This window comes from Balaenoptera acutorostrata, chromosome 4 (genome assembly GCF_949987535.1).
Source record: "Balaenoptera acutorostrata chromosome 4, mBalAcu1.1, whole genome shotgun sequence".
Classification (NCBI taxonomy): Eukaryota; Metazoa; Chordata; class Mammalia; order Artiodactyla; family Balaenopteridae; genus Balaenoptera; species Balaenoptera acutorostrata.
The window spans coordinates 79,155,716-79,175,427 of record NC_080067.1 but is presented as its reverse complement, the minus strand read 5'-3'; the positions used below and the strand labels follow the sequence as shown (position 1 = coordinate 79,175,427).

General features: G+C 53.5%; 1 protein-coding gene across 1 annotated transcript; it reads right to left on the bottom strand.

Annotated features, from left to right (window-relative positions):
- Positions 1 to 9,398: 9,398 nt before the first annotated feature.
- ZDHHC19 (zinc finger DHHC-type palmitoyltransferase 19) lies at positions 9,399 to 19,547 on the bottom strand. Its single transcript, XM_028163842.2, is given in 9 exon segments — positions 9,399 to 9,677; positions 10,277 to 10,481; positions 10,828 to 10,913; positions 16,732 to 16,837; positions 17,246 to 17,418; positions 18,255 to 18,394; positions 18,952 to 19,073; positions 19,424 to 19,523; positions 19,526 to 19,547. Coding segments are annotated over 9 exon segments (1,233 nt in total).
- Between the last annotated feature and the right edge of the window lie 165 nt (positions 19,548 to 19,712).

Genomic DNA, 19,712 nt, shown 5'->3' with positions numbered 1-19,712 from the left:
TGAGGAAACTGGGGTTCAGAGAGGCTGAGATGTGTATGGAGGGGGAGGAGTGAGGGATATTTGCTGGCACCTATTAGGAGCCGGCATGTTCCCATGTCTGACCTCATCTAATACTTGGGATAGTGCTGGGAAGTATGGACTATCAGCCAAATAAGCAAAGTTAAGAATCCTACCCAAGATGTAGCCGATTTGAATTTGTTAATTACTAGCAGCCCCCAACTTCCAACTAGCCTATAACCCAGGATGCGGTCAAAAGATATTTTCCCACTGAAATAGGGTTGTTATGGTATTTAGGTACTCAGGCTAGTCCAAGGAGGGCCAATTAACCCACAACACTCCAGAATTCTTGAACACGTGTAGTCAACACCAGAAAAACATTGTTGTAACACCAGTAATTGAAACAGAAAAGCAATAGCACTTGATAAGAAATTACTTTTCATGTTGAATGCTTGCCTGAAAGTCTGAGGCCAGATAGAAGAGTGGACATAATTTCCCCTGCACTCCTATTTTAGAATTTAAAGAAAAAGAAGAAAAAACAGGTGGGGCGGGGGGCACAGAGCAGCCAATGGGGAGCAGGCTGGAGGAAAAAGTACAGAGACAGTTGACCAAGTCGGGATGTTGTGATAGGAAAAAGCAGGTCCCCGGGAGCGAGCTCCTTGTGAAGGGGCCGGCAGGATGGCCAGGGACCCTAAATTCTCTCCCGCTCAAGAGGCTGCTTCCCATTGGAACAAGAGTTCCGGCCTCCACAGAAAGATGACAGAAGGTACTGGACCTGCCGACTCCTGGGGAGTCAGGGGGACTCAGAGGCCTGAGAACAAGGAGGGAAAGGCATTTTCTAGGGAGGAGAAATGTGTTTCCAATGGGTAGAACCAGAAGTGGATTTAAACCCCTGCCACCATGTACAAAATTCTGGAAGCGGGGGCAGGTGCAGCATCTGAAAGCAGCTGGAAAACCACCTCAGTCCTGGGAAGAGCAGCCTAGGGCTCTGGCTGCTTTCAGCTCTGATGCTGAGACAGCCGGTTCCAGTCCTGGAGCCCCACTTACCAGCTGTGCAACCCGGCAGGTGCGTCACCTCTCTGAGCCTCATCTCCTACTGAAGAGGCGGTACACTTCCCACCCAGGGCTGCCATGGGGAATAACGTCCACAGAACAACTCAGGCACTGAGTCGGGCACACGGCTGCGGGGACACGACATGTAATCAACACATGTCACCTCCCAGCCTGGCTGGCTCCCTCACTTCCTTCAGAGCCATCGAGGCTGCTGCCATAGCCCCCTTCGATCCAGGTCACGAGGCTGCAACTGAAGGGTGGAAGAGGTCTTGCATGATTCAGAGTGGATATAAAGAAGTGAGAGGAGTGATTCTAACTTGAGATCAGAGCCTGACGGCTGGTCAGGCTGCGGGGGCCACTACCTCCCATTCGTGGAGCCCTGCAGGAGAGGGGCCTGCAGTGAGCGTGGGCAAAGCAGAGCAGCTGGCCATGCCGATGAAAGTGTCTATAACCCCCTCGTCCCCATTGTTCTCAGGTAATGTCAGAGCTGGAAAGAGCCACTGATCTTCTGGTTCCACACTCTCACTGCACAGATGAGGGAACAGGTCCAGAGAGGGGAAGGGCTTTTCCCAGTTACACAGCCTGGCAGAGAAAGCGCTGGGCCTAGAAATCAGGTGTCCGAACACCCAGACTGGCAGCCAGAATCCCTTTCATTAGGAAACACTTGCTCATCCACCAAGAGTATCTGATGGATTTGCTTCCAGTCTTTTAAAAATACATAAATATAATTTTTAATTATATTGAAATATAGTATGATTTAAATAATATAGTACAAATTTAAATTAAATTATACATGAACACATTCTTTTAAAAATTAATTTCATTACCTCCGGGGTATGTTGTGATTATTCAGTGTTTATTGAATGAATGAATGAATGAATGAATGGATTTGTATTCCCACTATCCCAGTTCAGGCCTCAGTCTTTTTATGAGCTTCGCCATGAATGACAGGAATAAGCCTTTGATTGGTACCCTCCTCTGGATATCCCTTCACCAAGTGCCCTTCCTCCCCGTACCCATCCAGTCCTACCACGGGCCCCAAAGAAGGGACTCAGGGCAAGGAGGGCAAACAAGGCTGCTCAGAGAATTCCTCTAACCCTGCTCCTCTCGAGGTCAAGGCTGGCCTTGGGACACTCTTCGGACTAGACCTGGGACAGATCTGGGACATCCAGACGCCATCTCCCCTGGATCCATGTCCCAGCACCCTGCTCAGCGGCCCCCTCACACTAACAAGTGTCTCTTTCATTCAATGGCTGGTTTTGCCTTTGCTATTTCTCTCTCTTCCCCCTGGTGCTGGGGCTTGGAAAGACCCTGAGCCTCTGGTGGGACTCTAAGGGAATAATTCAATCATACAAAATTAAGGCTAATTTGATGGGGGAATCCTTTCACAATGTATACAGAGAGCAAATCATCATGTTGTACACTTTAAATATCTTAGGATTTTACTTGTCAGTTATGCCCCAATAAAAAAAATAAAAGAATATTAAGGCCAGAGCCTGGGAAACTGGCAGGGCCTGAGGGCCTGGAGATGGAGGCTTGACCAGGCCCAGCACTGCTGAAGGCAAGGGAATGAGTGAGTTCTCCAAGATGGGGCATACCCCAAGGATGGGACCTGGGAGATATCCTGGCAGGAGGTATGGGACCTGGGAGATATCCTGGCAGGAAGTGAGAGAAAGAGTCATAGACAGAGTATCCCTAACTCAGGAGGAGAGTCAGGAGTGCGTCAGATACCCGAGATCAAGGGTAAAGAGAGAGTTCAAGAAAGAGGGTGTGGCCAGCAGTGGGAATGCAGCTGAGGATGGACAGACAGTGGCCTTCCCTTCTTGAGATGGATGTGCCCACCGTCCCCTGGGAGCAAGCTTGGGGCCTGGCTGTGCCCAGAGGCCCTCAGGCTGGATCTGGTGCTGAGGAACCTCCCGGTGAGGTTGGACGGTGAGCCTGGAAGGGTGTGGACCCTCCATCAAACCCCAGGGATGAGTGCCCAAGACCCCACTGAGCAGAATCAGGGTGGGACAGAAACCAAACAAATTGCTCCTTTAAAGCCACCTGAAATTCATGTTTCAGGAATGTTTGATTTGGGGCTTCTCTTTCCTGCAGCAGGATATTTAAAGAAAACAACTCTTTAAAAGCTTCAACTCCAAAGCACAGAGCCCTCTGTGTGCCTACTTCTGGTCTCTGCTTCAGGAACAAACCTCCTTTACTCTTTGGTCTGGATTGTATCCAAGGTAGATGGAGCCCCTGGGCCAAGGTGGGTGCAGCCCACGTCCCTGCCGAGGGTTCAGAGTCGAGCCATCACAACCAGACCTTGAGGCCTTCCAGAGGCTTCCACCCCAGGGGCTCAGGGTGGCTGGCAGATGGGGGTGCCAGCTGGGAGCAGAAAGGGCCATATCCCTGCTCCAAACCCAAGTCCAGCCAGCTCTTCCCCTCGGGACAGATACTTGGTGGGGAAGAGAGGGAGCTCAGAAGTCACCCAAGGAAGGTGACCCAGGCTGGGTCTGTCTGGGATTTAAAGTGAGGCGGCCCATTCTCAGCCTTGGCCACTTCCAGATGATCCAAATCCAGAGCCTGCAAAAATGGCAGGGGAAATGTAGACAGAGGGACAGGGAGTTACTCCTGCCAGGCTCCCCAAGTCCAATCTGGCCCTCCCACTGCTCCCTTTCCAGAAGCCCTGTGCCCGTGGGGCTATGGTTGGTGTGAAGAAGTTAAAAGTCCAGAGCACCTTCCCATGGTACACTGTGTCACCCACAAGTGCCAGAGGTAGCCGGGCCTGGGCTCGAGTTTCCCTTCTGCAGATGTGGTAACAGCAGCTCTGAGAGGCTAGGGGCTTTCTTAGGGCCACACCACCAGGAAGCACAGACCCTGCCTTCCAACCCAGGTCTCCTGATGCCCCATCTTGGCATCCCACTGTGCAGCCAGGCAAAGGGCAAGCAGGAGAGTGTCTTTCCATGTTGTGTTTGCCAGGAGCTGAAGAACAGGTATCTAGGAACAACTGGGCAGGGGACTTTCCCAGCCCAGATGGCCAAGGGTCCTACCCAGGGATCGGTACTCTTGCTTGGTGACCTAATGCTCTCCCCACCCCGGCTACTAGGGGACAGATGAAGTTCAGGCACAGGACCCTAATAGGTCCTCGAATAAGCTCTGCCCGGGGCCCCATCCACCTCAGGGCTTGTGCCCAGACCAAGGACCCTCCTCCCTGGCCACTAAGCCATGGACTCCCAGGAGGGCAGGGCAGGAATAGCCCCAAGGATCCTCCAGAACACTCTGTACAGATAGGGAGATGGAGGCCCGAGGACTGTCCAAGGTCACGCCCACAAAACTCATAGCATCTTCCCCACAAATCATTTTGAGGATTAAATGAGATAATACAAGCCAAGCACTTAGCCCACAGTTAGCATAAAAACGACTGTTAACTATTGTTGTCACTTTCGTGAGTTTGCCTATGGGAGCCAAGTTACCAGGCCTCCAGGAGAAGAAAGAGTGCCCTTCCTGTTTATAGTCCAGGCCTCTGACCCATCCAGCCTGTGACCCGCAGCGGGTGGTGGAAAGGGCTGAGAAGCAGGAGATGGGGACCCAGCCTCGCCTGGCCTCTACTTAGCTGCGTGACCCCAGGGCAAGCCCTGCTGAACCTCTCCCCGAGTGCCGGTGCCTTGGTTTTCTTCTCACTGAGAAATAAGCTAGATATTCAATGTGGGAATATTCCTTCCAGTGTGGGAATCTCCAATGTCAGCAGCAAAACGGTCCCGACCAGAAGCAGCTGAGAAAGCGTGTGCCTGGCAGGCCCCGGTCGGAGACAGACAAAGGCGCCCTGTGCAGGCCCTGCCTCTGGCCTGGCCCAGAGTTCTGGAGGTTTCCATGCCCAGGCCCAAGGGCTTCCAAGAATCACAGTTGAAAGTTATTACTTGAAAATTGTCAGACCGTTTACTTTGTGTTCCTGGAAGCTGTTGTCCAGGAAAGGTGGTGACGGGTCGGGAGAGAGACAGAGTGAACACAGGAAGAGCGTGGAAGACAGTGAAAGGGGGAAGAGGGGGAGGAGAGAGAGGAGATGGAGTGGAAAGGTGAGAAGAGGTAAGGCAAAGGCAGACACGGACAGACAGACTGGGAGGCTAGAGAGAGAGGGCAGAGCTGGCAGAAGCGGCAGCAGTGGCTCCGAGCGAGGCCCGGACACAGGGTTCAGATGCCCACAGCTTTGGCTTCCTTCAGCTCGGGCACTGCCCGGCCTCGAAACTGATGCAACAGGGTGCTTTCTTAAGCAGAAGCCTCCTCACCCATGCGGGGGGGCAGAGCCGTTGGGTGGTTATCTTGCTGCTCCCTTGAACACGCTCAGCCCACACCTCCATCCCCCGTTGGCCGGGGGACACAAACATTGCTTGATTTTCCGTAAAACACCACAAACCTCCCCTCCGAAGCAGCCCTTCCCCTTTGCTCCCTGGCCACCAGGAAACCCATACCAAACGGCAGCCACTGTGACTGGCATCACAAAGGCCCTAGCAGGTCACAGAATCCTGACCCAGGCATCACCTGGATCCTAGTGTGGGGACAATCACGACCATTGATGAAGCACCTACCACGTGCCCACGCTGGGGTCAAGCTCTCCACGTGCGCTGCACACTGAATCCTCATAAAGGCACAATAAAGGCAATGATTCATCCCATTACACAGCAGGAAACCAGGCCGTCCGTCTGGCTTCAGAGCCCATGCCTTAGCCACTACTCTAAGTTGAAATAAAATATAACTGCCTGTGAAGCACAGTGTCATGACAAAGGCTAAAGGAGTTTGGCTCTGCCACTTAGAAGCAGTGCGACCGTGGAGAAGTGGCTTGTTTGCTCAGTTCTGGTTTCCGCAACTCTAAGACAAGAATAACAACTTCGGGGGTTGCTGTGAGGATTAAAGGAGATCATGTGAATCACTTAGCCCAAGCCCTAGCCCGGTGGGGCTCAGTAAAGTTGTGTTAGCCAGGACGGGCCTGGCACACCTTCAGCCCAGCCCCTTCCCTCCACCGCGCTCGGCGTGCAGGAACTGGAGGAGGATGTGGGCACCGCTGGAGCATCACCTGGGTGTCAGGCACTGTGCCCGGGTGCCCAGGAGGGTCAGCCAGCGAGGGGCCTGTACTCTGGGAGGTATCAGGATTCTGGCCCCCCGATCCCATGCTGCAGCCACCTCCCCTGTCCTATCTGTCCCTGCCCTGTCCCACCCTCAGCCACTGGCAGGGCCCCCTTGGGTGGGGTGGGCAAGGCAGGGCAGGGCTGAGCACAAGGCAGCAGCGGGGCGTCATTATCGCTCCCAGCAGAGCTGGGGTCGGGGTTAAGCCTGCCTTCTTATCAGGTCCCCAGGCCCTGTGCTAACACGTGCTGCCTGGCTCTCCGGGGGCTGGTAGGGGGGCCCTGAGGACGCTGCTCAAGGCCTTCCTCCTCTGAAATGGTCCCTGGAGCAGGAATGGGAGAGGCAGCTCGGAAACAGAGAGCTGGCTTGGACACCGTGTCACCCTAGGCAATCCCTTCCCTCTCTAGTGAAAATCTGCGAAATTGAGGGTGGAGGGGCAGCTGGATGACGTGACCCCTAAGTCCCCTCCAGCTCTAAAGAGTTCAGATCCTGTAGCCACCTGTGAGCTAGCCACTATGGTCATCCTATTTGCAGACGAGGGAGCTGAGGCCAAGCGGAGGGAAGAGGCTCGCTCCCGCAGCATGCTCGCTGGTCGCAAAGCTGAGTGACACCCAGCCTCCCGACTCCTGGCCCAATGCTCTTCCCACCCCGCACACACTCTGACCTTCTAGAAGGTCATGGAGGAAAGTGTAGAGATGACAAGGGGGTGGCTGCTTCCAGGCTCCCCCTCCTTTCTTCAGGTTCCAGGGGTGGCCTGGGGACCTCTCAGAGGGGCTCCAGACATGTGGGCACCTGGCAGCCCTGCAGGGTTTGGTGGCAGGGGGGTCACTCCTTGGTTCCTGTCCAAGGGAACGCAGGGACGGCAGGGCTTCCAGGTTGTGTGTGGAGAGCTGGCCCCATTTTCGGGCCCTGATAACACCCCTCCCTGTATCAGCGGGCCAAGGACTGCGAGGGGTGTGTCTGGGCATCGAGGGCAGGTTCGGCAGGAACGTGGAGGTAGAAAGGGAAGGTGGTGCAGCTCAAGGGAGGCCTCCAGCCTGGCCGGAAAGAATCTCTGAGGGCGCCCAAGGCTTAGGGGAGACGGCGCGGGGAGTCACAGGAAAGGGTGAGCTAGGTCTGCTTACACCTTGAGGAGCAGAGGAGCATGATTTAAGGGGTTTTCCTAAAGAAATCCTAGAAATCTCAGGTTGGGAGCGCTCAGAGACCCAGAATCTACACCCCAGAGCAGGAGGGGACACGGCCACCTCTGAGAATCTGAGGAAGGTTACGTCCTTGCCCAGTGAGAAAATAAGGCCCAGGCTGTGGGGGGAGGTGGCTCACGTGTGACTTAGGACTTGCGAGGCCCTGCCTGAGACGGAGTGAGTCCCCTGTAGAGCTGGAGACAGGGACCCGGTAGGTGCAGTCCTGATGAAGCAGCCAGGACCACAGAAGGACGGCAGCAGGTCAGGCAGCACTGGGCCACCCCAGACTCTGCGGCCTGTGGAGCTGGGGTTCTGGGCAGGCACCATTTGGGCACCTAGCCAGTTCCGTGAATATCCCTCCATCCAGGCTTTGGCCCAGGTTCCTGAATCTTCTTCCTCTCTGGCGGAGGCCCAGACCGCCCTGAGGACTCCCATTTGGGAGGAGGACTGAGGGCCTCTCCTCACCGCTGAGCAGCCTGGGCTGAGCTGAACACACACAGAGAGGCCACTCACACAGATCTGTGTATCACATACACACCTGGGGTCTGGGGCTCAGAAAGTCTCATGTCCTCGTCCCCTCACCCTGTGACCATGGACTGTGGGCTTCCCAGACAGGAAAGGCTGCTTCAGCTTTACTTGTAAACGTGGGCCCTAAGGATTTTAAATGTGGCCACTGAGGCCATTTACAACAAAGCTAAAACTGGGCTGCCTTTTTCTATGGCAGTGAGTACCTTGCATCCCTCCCCAGAACCCAAGGTTAACCCTGAGAGAGCTGAGAAAAGGCTTGAACCCCAAGGGGGGTTTGGGACTGGGGAGACCCTGGGACCAAGGCAAAGGAGGCGAGAAAGAACTGGAGTCCCTGGGTTGAATGAGGCTGGCCAGGAGGCCGAGAACCAGAGCCACAGGGGTGGGCGAGGCTGGGCCTGGGGCTGCCACAGACAGGGCGGGAGGAAGAGGGAAGGGCAGCCTCGAAGGGGACCCAGCGTAGAGAGAACTGGAGCCGAATCCTGCATCGTAGGTCACCCACCTCTCCAGGCTGGGCCCCCAACACACAAGCACATGTGCACACACAGGCACACACCTTCGCAGGCCCCTGGGGTGCTCATCCGACCCTTTGGTGACGTCCTTCCCTCTCACCTTCACCGCACCCCACTGCAGCTGGATACACGGGGGGTAGGAAGCAGTGTGGTCAGTGTCCATCCTCACCGCCTAAGGCAGCAATTCGGTAACTCCAGGGTGGTAGGATCCCATGGAGCACTTGATGGTAATTCAGATTCAGATTCCTGTCCTCCCCCCACCCTGAGATTCTGAGTCAGTGGTCTGGGGCCCAGGTAATTCTGAGAAGGTGGTCCTTGGAGGGATGCTGAGTGGTCTGCTAGCTGTGTGGTGGAGAAAATAATCATAATCATACTGGCTGCATTCATCGTGTGCCTACTGTGTACCTGGTGTTTTTCATGAACCACCTCGTTTCATCCTCTGACAACCTTCCTGGAAGGTGCCATTATTTCCATTCCCAAGGTCAGACTCTGGCCACTAGAGGAGCCACAGTTTGATTTGGTTCCCTCCATTCACCCCAACCTACCCACACACACAGACTCACAGGGCCTGGGACCCACCCCAGGGACAGGACCAGAACCAGCACCTGACTCCCCATTAGGAGGAAATGGCCGGGTGAGACCCACCTGCAGGAAAGTTGTAGGGTTGGTCTGTGACGGAGAACACTCCCACCCCCCCTCCCCCGCCCCCACCACCCGGGATGAGGCAGGGGGACCAGCCCACCCGCGAGGCTCCAGGGGGCACGGCTGGACCGGGCCAGGCTTGGAGAATTCCCAGGTGGCGGGCGCCCCCTGCAGCCAGATAGGGGTGCTGCAGGGCAGAGGCGGGACTTCGGGCTCACACCCAGGCATTGCTGGGTTTTCACTTCCATCGTCTCCAGCCGTCGCTGTGGCTGTTACGGTTGCCCCATTTTAAGGATGAGAGCAAGGTTGAGTGTCTTGCCCGAGGTCGCAGAGGACCCTGGCTCCTCCCTCCCAGGCAATGATTTGTCCCAGCCCTTCAGGGCCCGCCTCATCCACACTCCCTCGCATCGAGGACAGACAGTGCAGCAGGGCAGCTGTAGGAGGTAGGCAAAGGGTATTTAATGGGCTTTGGGGGGGGGGGGGCGGGTCTCAACACTCCCGCCAGGCGAGTGGGCAAGGGCAGGGCACAGAGGTCTCCACAAGGGGCGCAAGAGGTGAGGTTCGGCTGCGGAGGCTCCTGGCATCTCCCAGTGCGAAAGGGCAAGAGGTAGGCGGAGCCTCGTCTGGGGGCGTCCCGCAGCAGGGGCAGCACCGGGCTGGCGTGGAGCTAAACACACTGTGGGGGGGATGCAGGCTCTCCCTAAGCCCCGCCCCGCAGCCCACCCACTGGGGAGCAAGAAACTGCCCAGACTGTCACCCACCACCCCAGAATGTCACTGCAGGGGCTCTGGAGGGGCTGTGGGTTACCCACCCCTACATCATTCTTAATGCTCCACTTCCACATGGTTCATAGACTGGGCTTCAGAGTAGAAGGTGCCTTTAAATAAAGGAATTCCCCCCCTCCCACCCCTGCCAATTATAAACCACTGGACTAGTCTCAATCATCATAAATAGCTGAGGAAACTGAGGCCCAGAAAGGGTAAGTGACTGGCCCAAGGCCACCCAGCAAGTGAGTGGTGCGGCCTTTTCCCTTTGTGTCTCCAGGGACCCCTGGTGTATTCTGGAGGCCTGTGACTCTACTGCCAACACTCTTCAGGCCTATAATCCCCCTCTCTCGAGCTCTAAGTGCTCCAGCTTCAGGGCCAGCCCAACATTGGGGGGCTTCTCCCAACACCTGTACAATCCGCAGACGCCCCCTCCCAACACACACAGGCACACGTGCACGCTGCACACACACACACGCACACACACACACACACTCCTCACCTCCTGGAGGGCTGCAGCCTCACCACTCCCTGGGGGCCTCTTCCCTGGTTTGTCGAGACCCAGAGGTTGGGACTGGGGGCCAGACCCAGGCCCAGGGAGGTCTGGGGGACTGAGCGCGGAGGGGCACATCGGGAAGTGCGCGTTCTGCCTGGGCACCCAATCAGGCCCCACCGCTCTCTGCAGCCGGACAGCTTCGGCCATGTACCTGGGGAGCAACAAGCCAGATGCGAGTGGTCGTGGCCCTCCTGGCCCGGTCCCCCTCAGCCTGGGGAGCACACAGCCTGGGCATGGCCCTGCAGGGAGCTGTCACCAACCTCATCCAGGCTGCCATGCCCCTCTAACCCCATTTCTTAGAGGAAGAACCCACAGAGGCAAGGAAGGGGAAGCTCCAGAAGCTCCCACAATGCCCTGGAGACAACTCCAAAAGAAGAAGAATAGTGAGCGTTAAGGAGATGGGAGCTATGCTAAGGGGCCAGGGGAGATGACCCAGCTTCACCCCACCCCCCCCAGCGCCAGGGGCCACCGCTCAGGCCTCTGGTTTGCCAACTCACTTGGGTCCCAGCGGTGCACAAATTGTTAAATACCAGTTGCTGGCACAGCCGTTGTCGAAGGGGTTGTATCCTTGCAGGTATCGGCACTGGGTGGGAGGGGGGGGGTCGAGGACAGGAAGAAGAGCTCAGAACCCGCAGGACTGGGCAGGCCACCCCCACTGGCCCTCCCTGCACCGGTCAGCTCAGCCCAGGGCTGCAGCAAGACTCCAAGGACAGAGGAGCCAGGAGAGTCAGGCGAGGCGTCCCCAACTCACTTCTGAGCAGCTCTGGCACTGCACCCACCTCTCCTGCCTGCTCAGGGATCCTTCCCCATCACCTTGTATCCCCTTTCGCACTGTCCTCCCCCTCTGTCTCATTTGGCCACACACATCCTCCTGCTACCTCCTTCCAGATCCTTTCGGATCTTCCTTTTGCTGATAAACTGCTCCAAAGACAGTTCCACCAATGTTCTCTCAACTCCTCTACTTTCCCACATCTCATTCTTTTCTAAAATTGTGCCTTCACTGAATTTCACTATCTGGAAGGACGGTTTGCGGTACCTAATCATATTTCCCTAACCAAAATCACACGGCCTTGGAAATCTGGGCTCAAGCTCCTGAGCACCCAATGCTTGACTGATGTCAAGCCCAAAGGTCAAGTCCTCCCCTGGAAACTCTGGACCAGGTTTTCTCCTCCTCCCCTCCTTCTGCCCATCAGCCTCGCCCCCTCCTCCTTCCCAGCACAGGCTGAGTCTCATGGGGACTTCAAGAGCCTTAACTACAAAGTGTTTGTCACGTCCTAAAGTGGCCCAAGAGCACCTCTGCCCACCACCAGCTCCCCTGTGTCCCATGCCCTTAACCACTGTGATTTTTTGAGTTCTCCCTACTTTAAGGTGTTTCAAGAATTTAAGGGAGGGCTTCCCTGGTGGCGCAGTGGTTGAGAATCTGCCTGCCAATGCAGGGGACACGGGTTCGAGCCCTGGTCTGGGAAGATCCCACATGCCGCGGAGCAACTGGGCCCGTGAGCCACAACTACTGAGCCTGAGCGTCTGGAGCCTGTGCTCCACAACAAGAGAGGCCGCGATAGTGAGAGGCCCGCGCACCGCAATGAAGAGTGGCCCCCACTCGCCGCAACTGGAGAAAGCCCTCACACAGAAACGAAGACCCAACACAGCCAAAAATAAAAATAATAAATAAATAATAAATTTAAAAAAAAAAAAAGAATTTAAGGGAAACTGGCATTCTACTCTCAATTTTAATTAAATGGTTAGAAGAGTTTGATTAAATTTACAATCAGAATTTTAAATCTAGAGAAATAAATTTTGATTTATTAGATGTACACGAAGAATGGAAAAATGTTGATTGCTCAGTGCTTAAAGGAATGGTAATTGTTTAATGAATTCATAAGAACTGACTAATAAAGTAGAGCCCTTCCTCTCCCCATATGGGACCCTCAGACATGAATGGAATCCAACAGCTCGGAAGTTCCCAGACTGTCCTCTCTCACCGGCTTCAGGCCTGGTCTCCTGCTCCAGTTTTGTATCTCAAACGCCCTCATGCTCCACAGGACCAAAACCAAAGTGGGTATCTACTCGCCCCATCTCCTGCCCAATTCCCTGCTGCCTCTGCTCTCTCTCCCCTTCTTCCCCGGGGATCGGGGAGTCAGACTTCTCTCTCTTTCTCTCTCTCCTTCTCTCCCAAAGCATTATGGATTCCTTTGTTTGTAGGTTCACTCATTTGTTCATAAATATTTGGGGACCTCAACACTGTTCCAGGCATTGCTCTGGGGACTGAGGACACACCACAGACAACAAAGCCAGCCTTAACTTTCAGGGTGCTGAGGGCAGTTGGGGAGTGGTCAGGGCAGCACAGAGAGGGGATTGGTGAGAAGAGCAGGCAGCCCGGCCAACACTCCAAGGTGCAGGCAGGGGAGCAGCAGCCCAGGGCAGCAGAGAGAGCTGGACCCTGAGAGGCTGGGGAAGGGCCACAGCAGGTACATTCTGTTTCAGATGCTGCTCTGTGCAGCCTGGAAAGATTAGTCTGAGGATTGCCCGCTGGCTTTGGCCACTTGGAGAGTGCAGCATCAGTATGACAGTGAGGACGGAGGCTGGGCTGAAGTGGGCTGAGGAAGGTGAAGAACGACGCTAGTGAGCACAGCCAATGCTTTCAGGAAATCTGGTTGCGCTGGAGGGGAGAGTACAACAGGGGAGGCCTGCGATGTTAAGGGATGTTTGCTTTGTTTTAAGATGTGAGAGACGAGAACATGTGTACTGATGATGGGAAGGAATGGCGATAATGATGACCTATGGGGCACTTACTCACACCAGCCACTGTTCTATGTATCTCACACATATTAACCCGTGCTGTCCCCTTTTATGGATGGGGAAACTGAGGTACCAGATGGCTAAGTAACACAGCCAAGATCTCCCTGCTGGTGTGTTGTGGAGCTGTGATTTGAATTTATGTGGTCTGGCTCCAGAGCCCTTGTGATCTAAGCAAGTGGCCCAGCAGAAGTTGTGGTCAAGGGATGGAGGTAAGAAGGGAATAAAGTTGAGGTGTGTGAAGAATGCCTGAAATGGGTTCTGGTAATGGGAAAGAGTCCTGCCTGGTGAATCACAGAGTGCAGACCACATTTAGGTTTCTTAAGGCTGGAGATCCTGGATTGGGACAGCCCCATCTGAGCAGGGGAGGGAGGGCAGGCCTATGGCCTGACCTGGGCTAGAAGAACCACAGGATGTGGGAAGGGAGAATGCTGCCCAGGAGAGGCTGAAATGAGGGACTGAGGCTGGAGAGAGAAGACATGCAGACCACAGGGAGCTGATGAGTCAGGGCTGCACAGAGGAGTCACAGGTGGGCTGGGAACCAAACATGGGTGGGGTGGAGCGATTAAGTGGTGACTGCAAGGATGGGAAATGGTGGGCAAAGAGGGTTCCTCTGTCCTTTCAGCTGTCTCAAGGTCTCCAGCCCCTCCCTCCTTGATGTGACCTATGACAGTCTTCCTAAAACAGCCTTTAGTCAAGTCATTGTCAGGTGGAAGGAATCCCATGGCAAGGGTGTTCACTTTTACCACTCGTAATCAACACAGTACTGAAAGTCCAAGACAATGCAGTAAGAAAAGAAAAGGAAATAAAGCCATACACATTGGAAAGGAAGAAATGAAATGGTCCTTTTCACAGATGACATGATTTTCTATGTAGAATCAACAAAAAAATTATTAGAACTAATAAGTGAGCCTAGAAAAATTGCAAGATTCAAGACTAATATACAAAAATCCACTGTATTTTCTTATAATAATAAACAAATGGAAATGAAATTTTTCAAAATTATAATAGCACACAAAAATGAAATACTTAGAAAAAATCTAACACAATGTAGTCAAGATCTACATGCTGAAAACTGTAAGACACTAATGAAAGAAATCAAAGAAGCCCTAAATAAATGGAAAGTTATACTACTTTCATGGGTTCAAAAACTCAATATTGTTAAAATGTCCATTTTCAAAATTGATCTATAGGTTCAACACAATCCAAATGAAAATCTCAGCAAACATTTTTTGCAGAAATTGACAAAGCCGCTTCTAAAACTTATATGGAAAATCAAGGTAACTAGAATAGCCGACAGAACTTTGAAAAAGAACAAAGTTGAAGAACTCACATTGTATGATTTCAAGACAATATAAAGCTACTAAGCAAGACAGTATGGTACTGGTAAAAGAAGAGAGAGTCCAGAAATACACCTACATCTCTATATTCAACTGATTTTTGACAAATGTTCAAAGGCAACTCAATGGAAGGATAGTCTTTTCGAAAAATGGTGCTAGAACAACCCATAAGCAAAAAAAAAAAAAAAAAAAATCTTGACCCATACCTTGCATCATATACAAAATTTAACCCCAAATGAATCATAGTCCTAAATATAAAACCTAAAACTATAAAACTTCTAAAAGAAAACATATGAGAAAAATCTTTGTGACCTTGGGTTAAGGAAAGATTTCTTAATTACACACCAAAAGCACAATCCATAAAAGAAAAAACTGATAGGGGGACTTCCCTGGTAGTCCAGTGGCTAAGACTCTGTGCTCCCAATGCAGGGGGCCCAGGTTCAATCCCTGGTCAGGGAACTAGATCGCACATGTCGCAACTAAGAGTTCGCATGGTGCAACTAAAGATCCCACGTGCCACAACTAAAAGATCCCATGTGCTGCAACTAGGATCTGGCAAAGCCAAATAAATGAATAAATAAAAATAATAATAAAAGGAAAATGTATTTAAAAAAAGAAAAGAAAAAACTGATAACGTACTTCAAAATTTAAAACTTCTGATCTTTGGAAGACACTGTTGAGAAAAATGAGATGACAAACGACAGACACGGAGAAAATATTTGCAAAACACATGTCTGAATCCTGAATAAATAAAGATTTCTTAAAACTCAATATTAAGAAAACTACCCAATTTTTTTAATGGGCAAAAGAATCATTAGTTATTAGGAAAATGCAAATTAAAACCACAATGAAATGTCACTTCACATTTATTAGACTGTCTAAATTTTTTAAAAAACTGACAAAGCCAAATGTTAATGATGCAGAGCAACTGGAATTCTCATATATTCCTTATGGGAATGCAAAATGGTACAGCCATTTTGGAAGACAATTTGGCAGTTTCTTATAAAGTTAAACATACAGTTACCATATGACCCAGCAACGCCAGCCTTAAGTATATACACCCCCAAAAATGAAAACTTGTGTTCACATGCCTGTACACCAATGTTTATAGTGGCTTCATTTATAATCACCACGAATGGGAAACAACCCAAATATCCTTCAATTGGCGAATGGGTAAACAAGCTGTGGCACAGCTATATGATGGAATACCACACAGCAATAAAAAGGAGGAAACTCCTGATGTGGGCAACAACATGGATGAATCTCAAATGCCTTATGCTAAGTGAAAGAAACCAGACTCAAAAAGCTATGATTACATTTATGTGAGATTCTGAAAAAGGAAAAACTATTGGGATAGAAAACAAATCAGTGGTTGCCGGGGGCTGCAGATAGGGAAAGAAACTGACTCAAAAGGCCATGAGGGAATTTAGCGGGGTGGGGGGGGGTGGGGAACGGCGGGTTGGGGTTGATGGAACTGTTCTAAATCTTGGTTATGGCGGTGGTTGGTTACAGGACTTATAAGTTGGTCAAAACTCATACAGCTGTGCACTTAAAAGGGTGAGTTTTACTGTATGTAAAGAAAAAATCCTATCAAGGCTCTCGGGTTTCCACAGCACCAAGATTAAATTATCCACCTGACTTCTTTGCCTTTTAAATCTGGCCAATCCCAGGCAGACCACTTGCCCATGCCACAGCTGCTCCAATTAGAACTGTCTCCTCATCATCCTATCAACATTCCACAGGCTTTCAGGCTTCCCAGCTTTTTTGCAAGCTTTGCCCGTCACTGCAAAGCCCTTCCCTCGATTTATGCCCGTCCGAAACCACTAAATGGCACGTCCTACTCTACCCCGAAGTCCTCACTGAACTCTCAATGCTCTCTCTGAGTCTGTGCTACACAACGTAGGCAGGCCCCTCTCCCAGAGTGTTCGCGGGTGTCTGGCGAGGGTTGCTCTGATTTCAGGTTCCTTGTCAACACAAGCGCAGGATGCAGCCTTACCTCTCCGCCCATAGCTCAAAATAATGCGCACGCGCCTAGCACACACACCTTCGACGCAGCGCACCCAGGAAGGAGAGTGACCACCGAGCTCCAGGAGGAGGTGAGATTTGAGCTGAATTTGGGTCTGGAAGGGCTAATGAGGCACCTTCGAGAGAAGTCAGGCCATCAAGGACCAGGGCGTTGCAGAAAGCGGAAAGTGCGGAAGTCCGGGAGGTGCAAGGTGACCACCCACAGCCCGATATAGTGGCGCCCCGCTCGGCCCCACGTACCTTGCCCTCGTAGGAGCGCTTGGCCGCGCTCACCGACATGGCCTGGATGAGCAGCAGCAGGAAGAGTGGCACCAGGAAGCCGGCGGCGGGTACAGCCACCACGATGCTGCGCACCAGCTAAGGAACAGCGCCTCCGGCCAGTCCTCCTTGGCCCCGCCCTTCACCGACCCCGACCCCAAACAGCCCCGCCCACAAGCCCCGCCCACCCTCTCGCTGTGCTCTATCCCAGTGTAAACCTCACCTCACCCTGCTGTCCAGGCCCCCGTGCCACCTCTAGCACTTCCCCTCCTCGACCCTGCTAGATGCTCAACCCTTCGCAGTTCCTCCTATCCCCACCCATCTGCCCGACCCTACCTACCGTCACCTAGTCCCAGACTGGTCCTCCCGAGCGGCTTCGCGGAAAACCCCGCCCACCATTACCTCTGCACCAACCCCCCCTCCCCGTGACGCCCCTCCTCCGCTGTCCCCGCCCTCCCCACGGCTCCCCTCGTGGGTCCCGCAGCCCAGCAGATACGCAATAGCCTTGTCCATGGAGAAGGGCAGGTGGGTCGTGCGCACCAGGAAGATCAGACAGGTGACCAGCATGGCACCTGAGTAGAGGCATAGTGACAGGACGAGCAGCATAAACAAGCGAAAGTTGCGGTGACCGATGCAGTTATTGACCCACTTGCAGTGGTGATCAAAGTCCTAGGTGAGAGGGAGAGGGGGACCTCGAGGACCCAACCTCTGACCCAGGCTCCATCGCCCCCAAATCTGAGGCCTCACCCCCACCCTCTAGCCACCTGCCCTTGGCCTCAGGCACTGGCTCCCATTTCTAGGGAGACAGTGAGCCACAAAGTCCCTAACACTGCTGGCATTTCTGTGGTTAGAGCACCATATGGCTCTGTGGCTCACATAGTTTCATGTCAAGAGGGCTTTAGAGCTGGGGCCTGCTGGTCTTCTCTGGGACACATCCTGGTGTAACTTCAGGCAGGACATAGAATATCTCTGGGCCTCTGTTTTCTTATCCACTGGATGAGCCTAATAATAACACCCTTGCCCAGCCAGTCTCCCAGGGTTGTAAGGACCAGTTAAGACAGCACATTGGTAAACTGTTGCAGGCTGTGCACTTAGAGCCCAGGAGACCAGGAGACCCTCTGGCCTGGACAGCCAGAAGAGGACAGGCAAAGTTCCCCTGGCCAGGCCTGCAACCTGCCTGAGGGCCTCGGGCATCTAGTGTCAGTGAGCCCTCGATAGGTCAGGGGTATCTTTCCTTCCCCTGGCCTGACCAGGCCCAGCATAGATGTGGATGCCCCTCTGCATGTCAGCACCAGTGCAAGAAAGGGCCAGCCTCCCAGGAAAGGTGCAGGCACAGCGGCAGTGACTTGTATGAGTGACCAGGAGTGACTGGGAATTACTGCCACCCGTGGTCTTTAGCAGTCCTGGGAGTAGTTTCACACCGACCACAGGCCCCCGTGTGAGTGGGCCTCCCGGTCCCAGGCAGGTGCTGGGAGGGTAGGTGGGCAGGCGAGAGGGGCACTTACCTCCACACAGATGTTGCACCGGGGACAGTGGTAGGTCCGGGGCGGGCGGTGGAAGCAGCACTTATGGCACCACTGCAGGCGGAAGGCCCTGTGGTTCACCCATACCACATGCACCATCATGGGGTCCTGTTCATTGGAGCCTAGCATGGGAAAAGGATTGAGCGGCAGCAAGAGGCCCCTCCATCAGTCTGCTGCAGCAGAAGGGTGTGGGCACGCAGCCCCACAGCATCACTGGGCTCCAGGAAGGGTGGGGACCAGGTGGGCAGGGGAATCCTTAGTCCCCATTGAGTAAGCTGGCCAAGCTTAGAGAGGCTGACAGTCAAAGGGAAGGTGGGTTTCCAGCCCGAGGAGTTCTTTGAGAACTCAGGCCTTTGCCACTGTGAGCGATACTTTAAGGAATCTGTGTGGTAGGAAGGAGGAAGAGAAAACTGAGTGGTTGTGAAGAGCTAGCTTCTCTACCCAGCCTCCCCTAGCCCTCCCCTCCAAGGCAACTGGAAAACCTCCAAAATTCTGTTTTTCCACACCTCCGTGGCTCGAGAAATGGAGTGCCAGATGCAGGGCTTGAGCACAGGAGGACATGGGGTGAAGGGGTCCTGAGACCCCAGGCGGGGAGATGGAAGGAGCACTTTAGGAGTCATCCCAGCAGGCAGGAGCCCTTCGGGTGCTGCCTCCTTCTCCCAGGGGGCCAGTGTCTCACCTTGATGCAAGATGCCAGGGTCTGAGAAGTTGAGTGAAACGAGACTGAAGAAGGTGAGGATAAACAGGAGGCCTGTGACGACGGGAAAGGCCCATTCCCCGTTCTGGGCCAGCCACCTGCAACTGAGACCAGAGCAGGAGTCAGCCGTGATCTGGGGTGGCCTGAAGCTCCCCCCAGGACCCAGTCCACCCAGTCAGGACCCACAGACCATAAATCCTGGTCTAAATATCCAGGCTAGTGACAGATCCATAGAAATTCCACCAAAGGTCATTGAGTATTACCAGCCACCCGCAGCTCCCAGATGCACCAAGCACTCTATACCTCTGTGCCTTCCCACGTTCAGGTCCCTCTGCCTAGAACCTCCTCCTTTCCCGGACCCCCCTTCCGCACTCTCCCTGCCTCCGTACTATCGTTATGTGTTTTCCTTTCTGTTGCTCTGTAAGAAACCTGTCAGCTTGTGCGGTAGACTTACGGGAATGCGAAGAAGAGGCCACTGAAAACGACCAACAGCACCACATTGAAAGCGGCAAATAGGCTCGGGAGGATCCAGGGGAGTGGGGCCTGAGGCGGCGATGAGGGTCCTTCAAGAGCGGCATGGCTGGACCTCCCATGGCCCCAGGGGAGATTAGGGCCCTCAGGCTCTCTCCCCACTGCTGGCTCCAGGAGCTCCATGACCACAGCAGCCTCAGAAGCCACAGCCCAGGGTGGAGGGAAAGAAGTCCCAGTGTGACATCACAGAGGCTGAGAATGCGGGCTAGGGG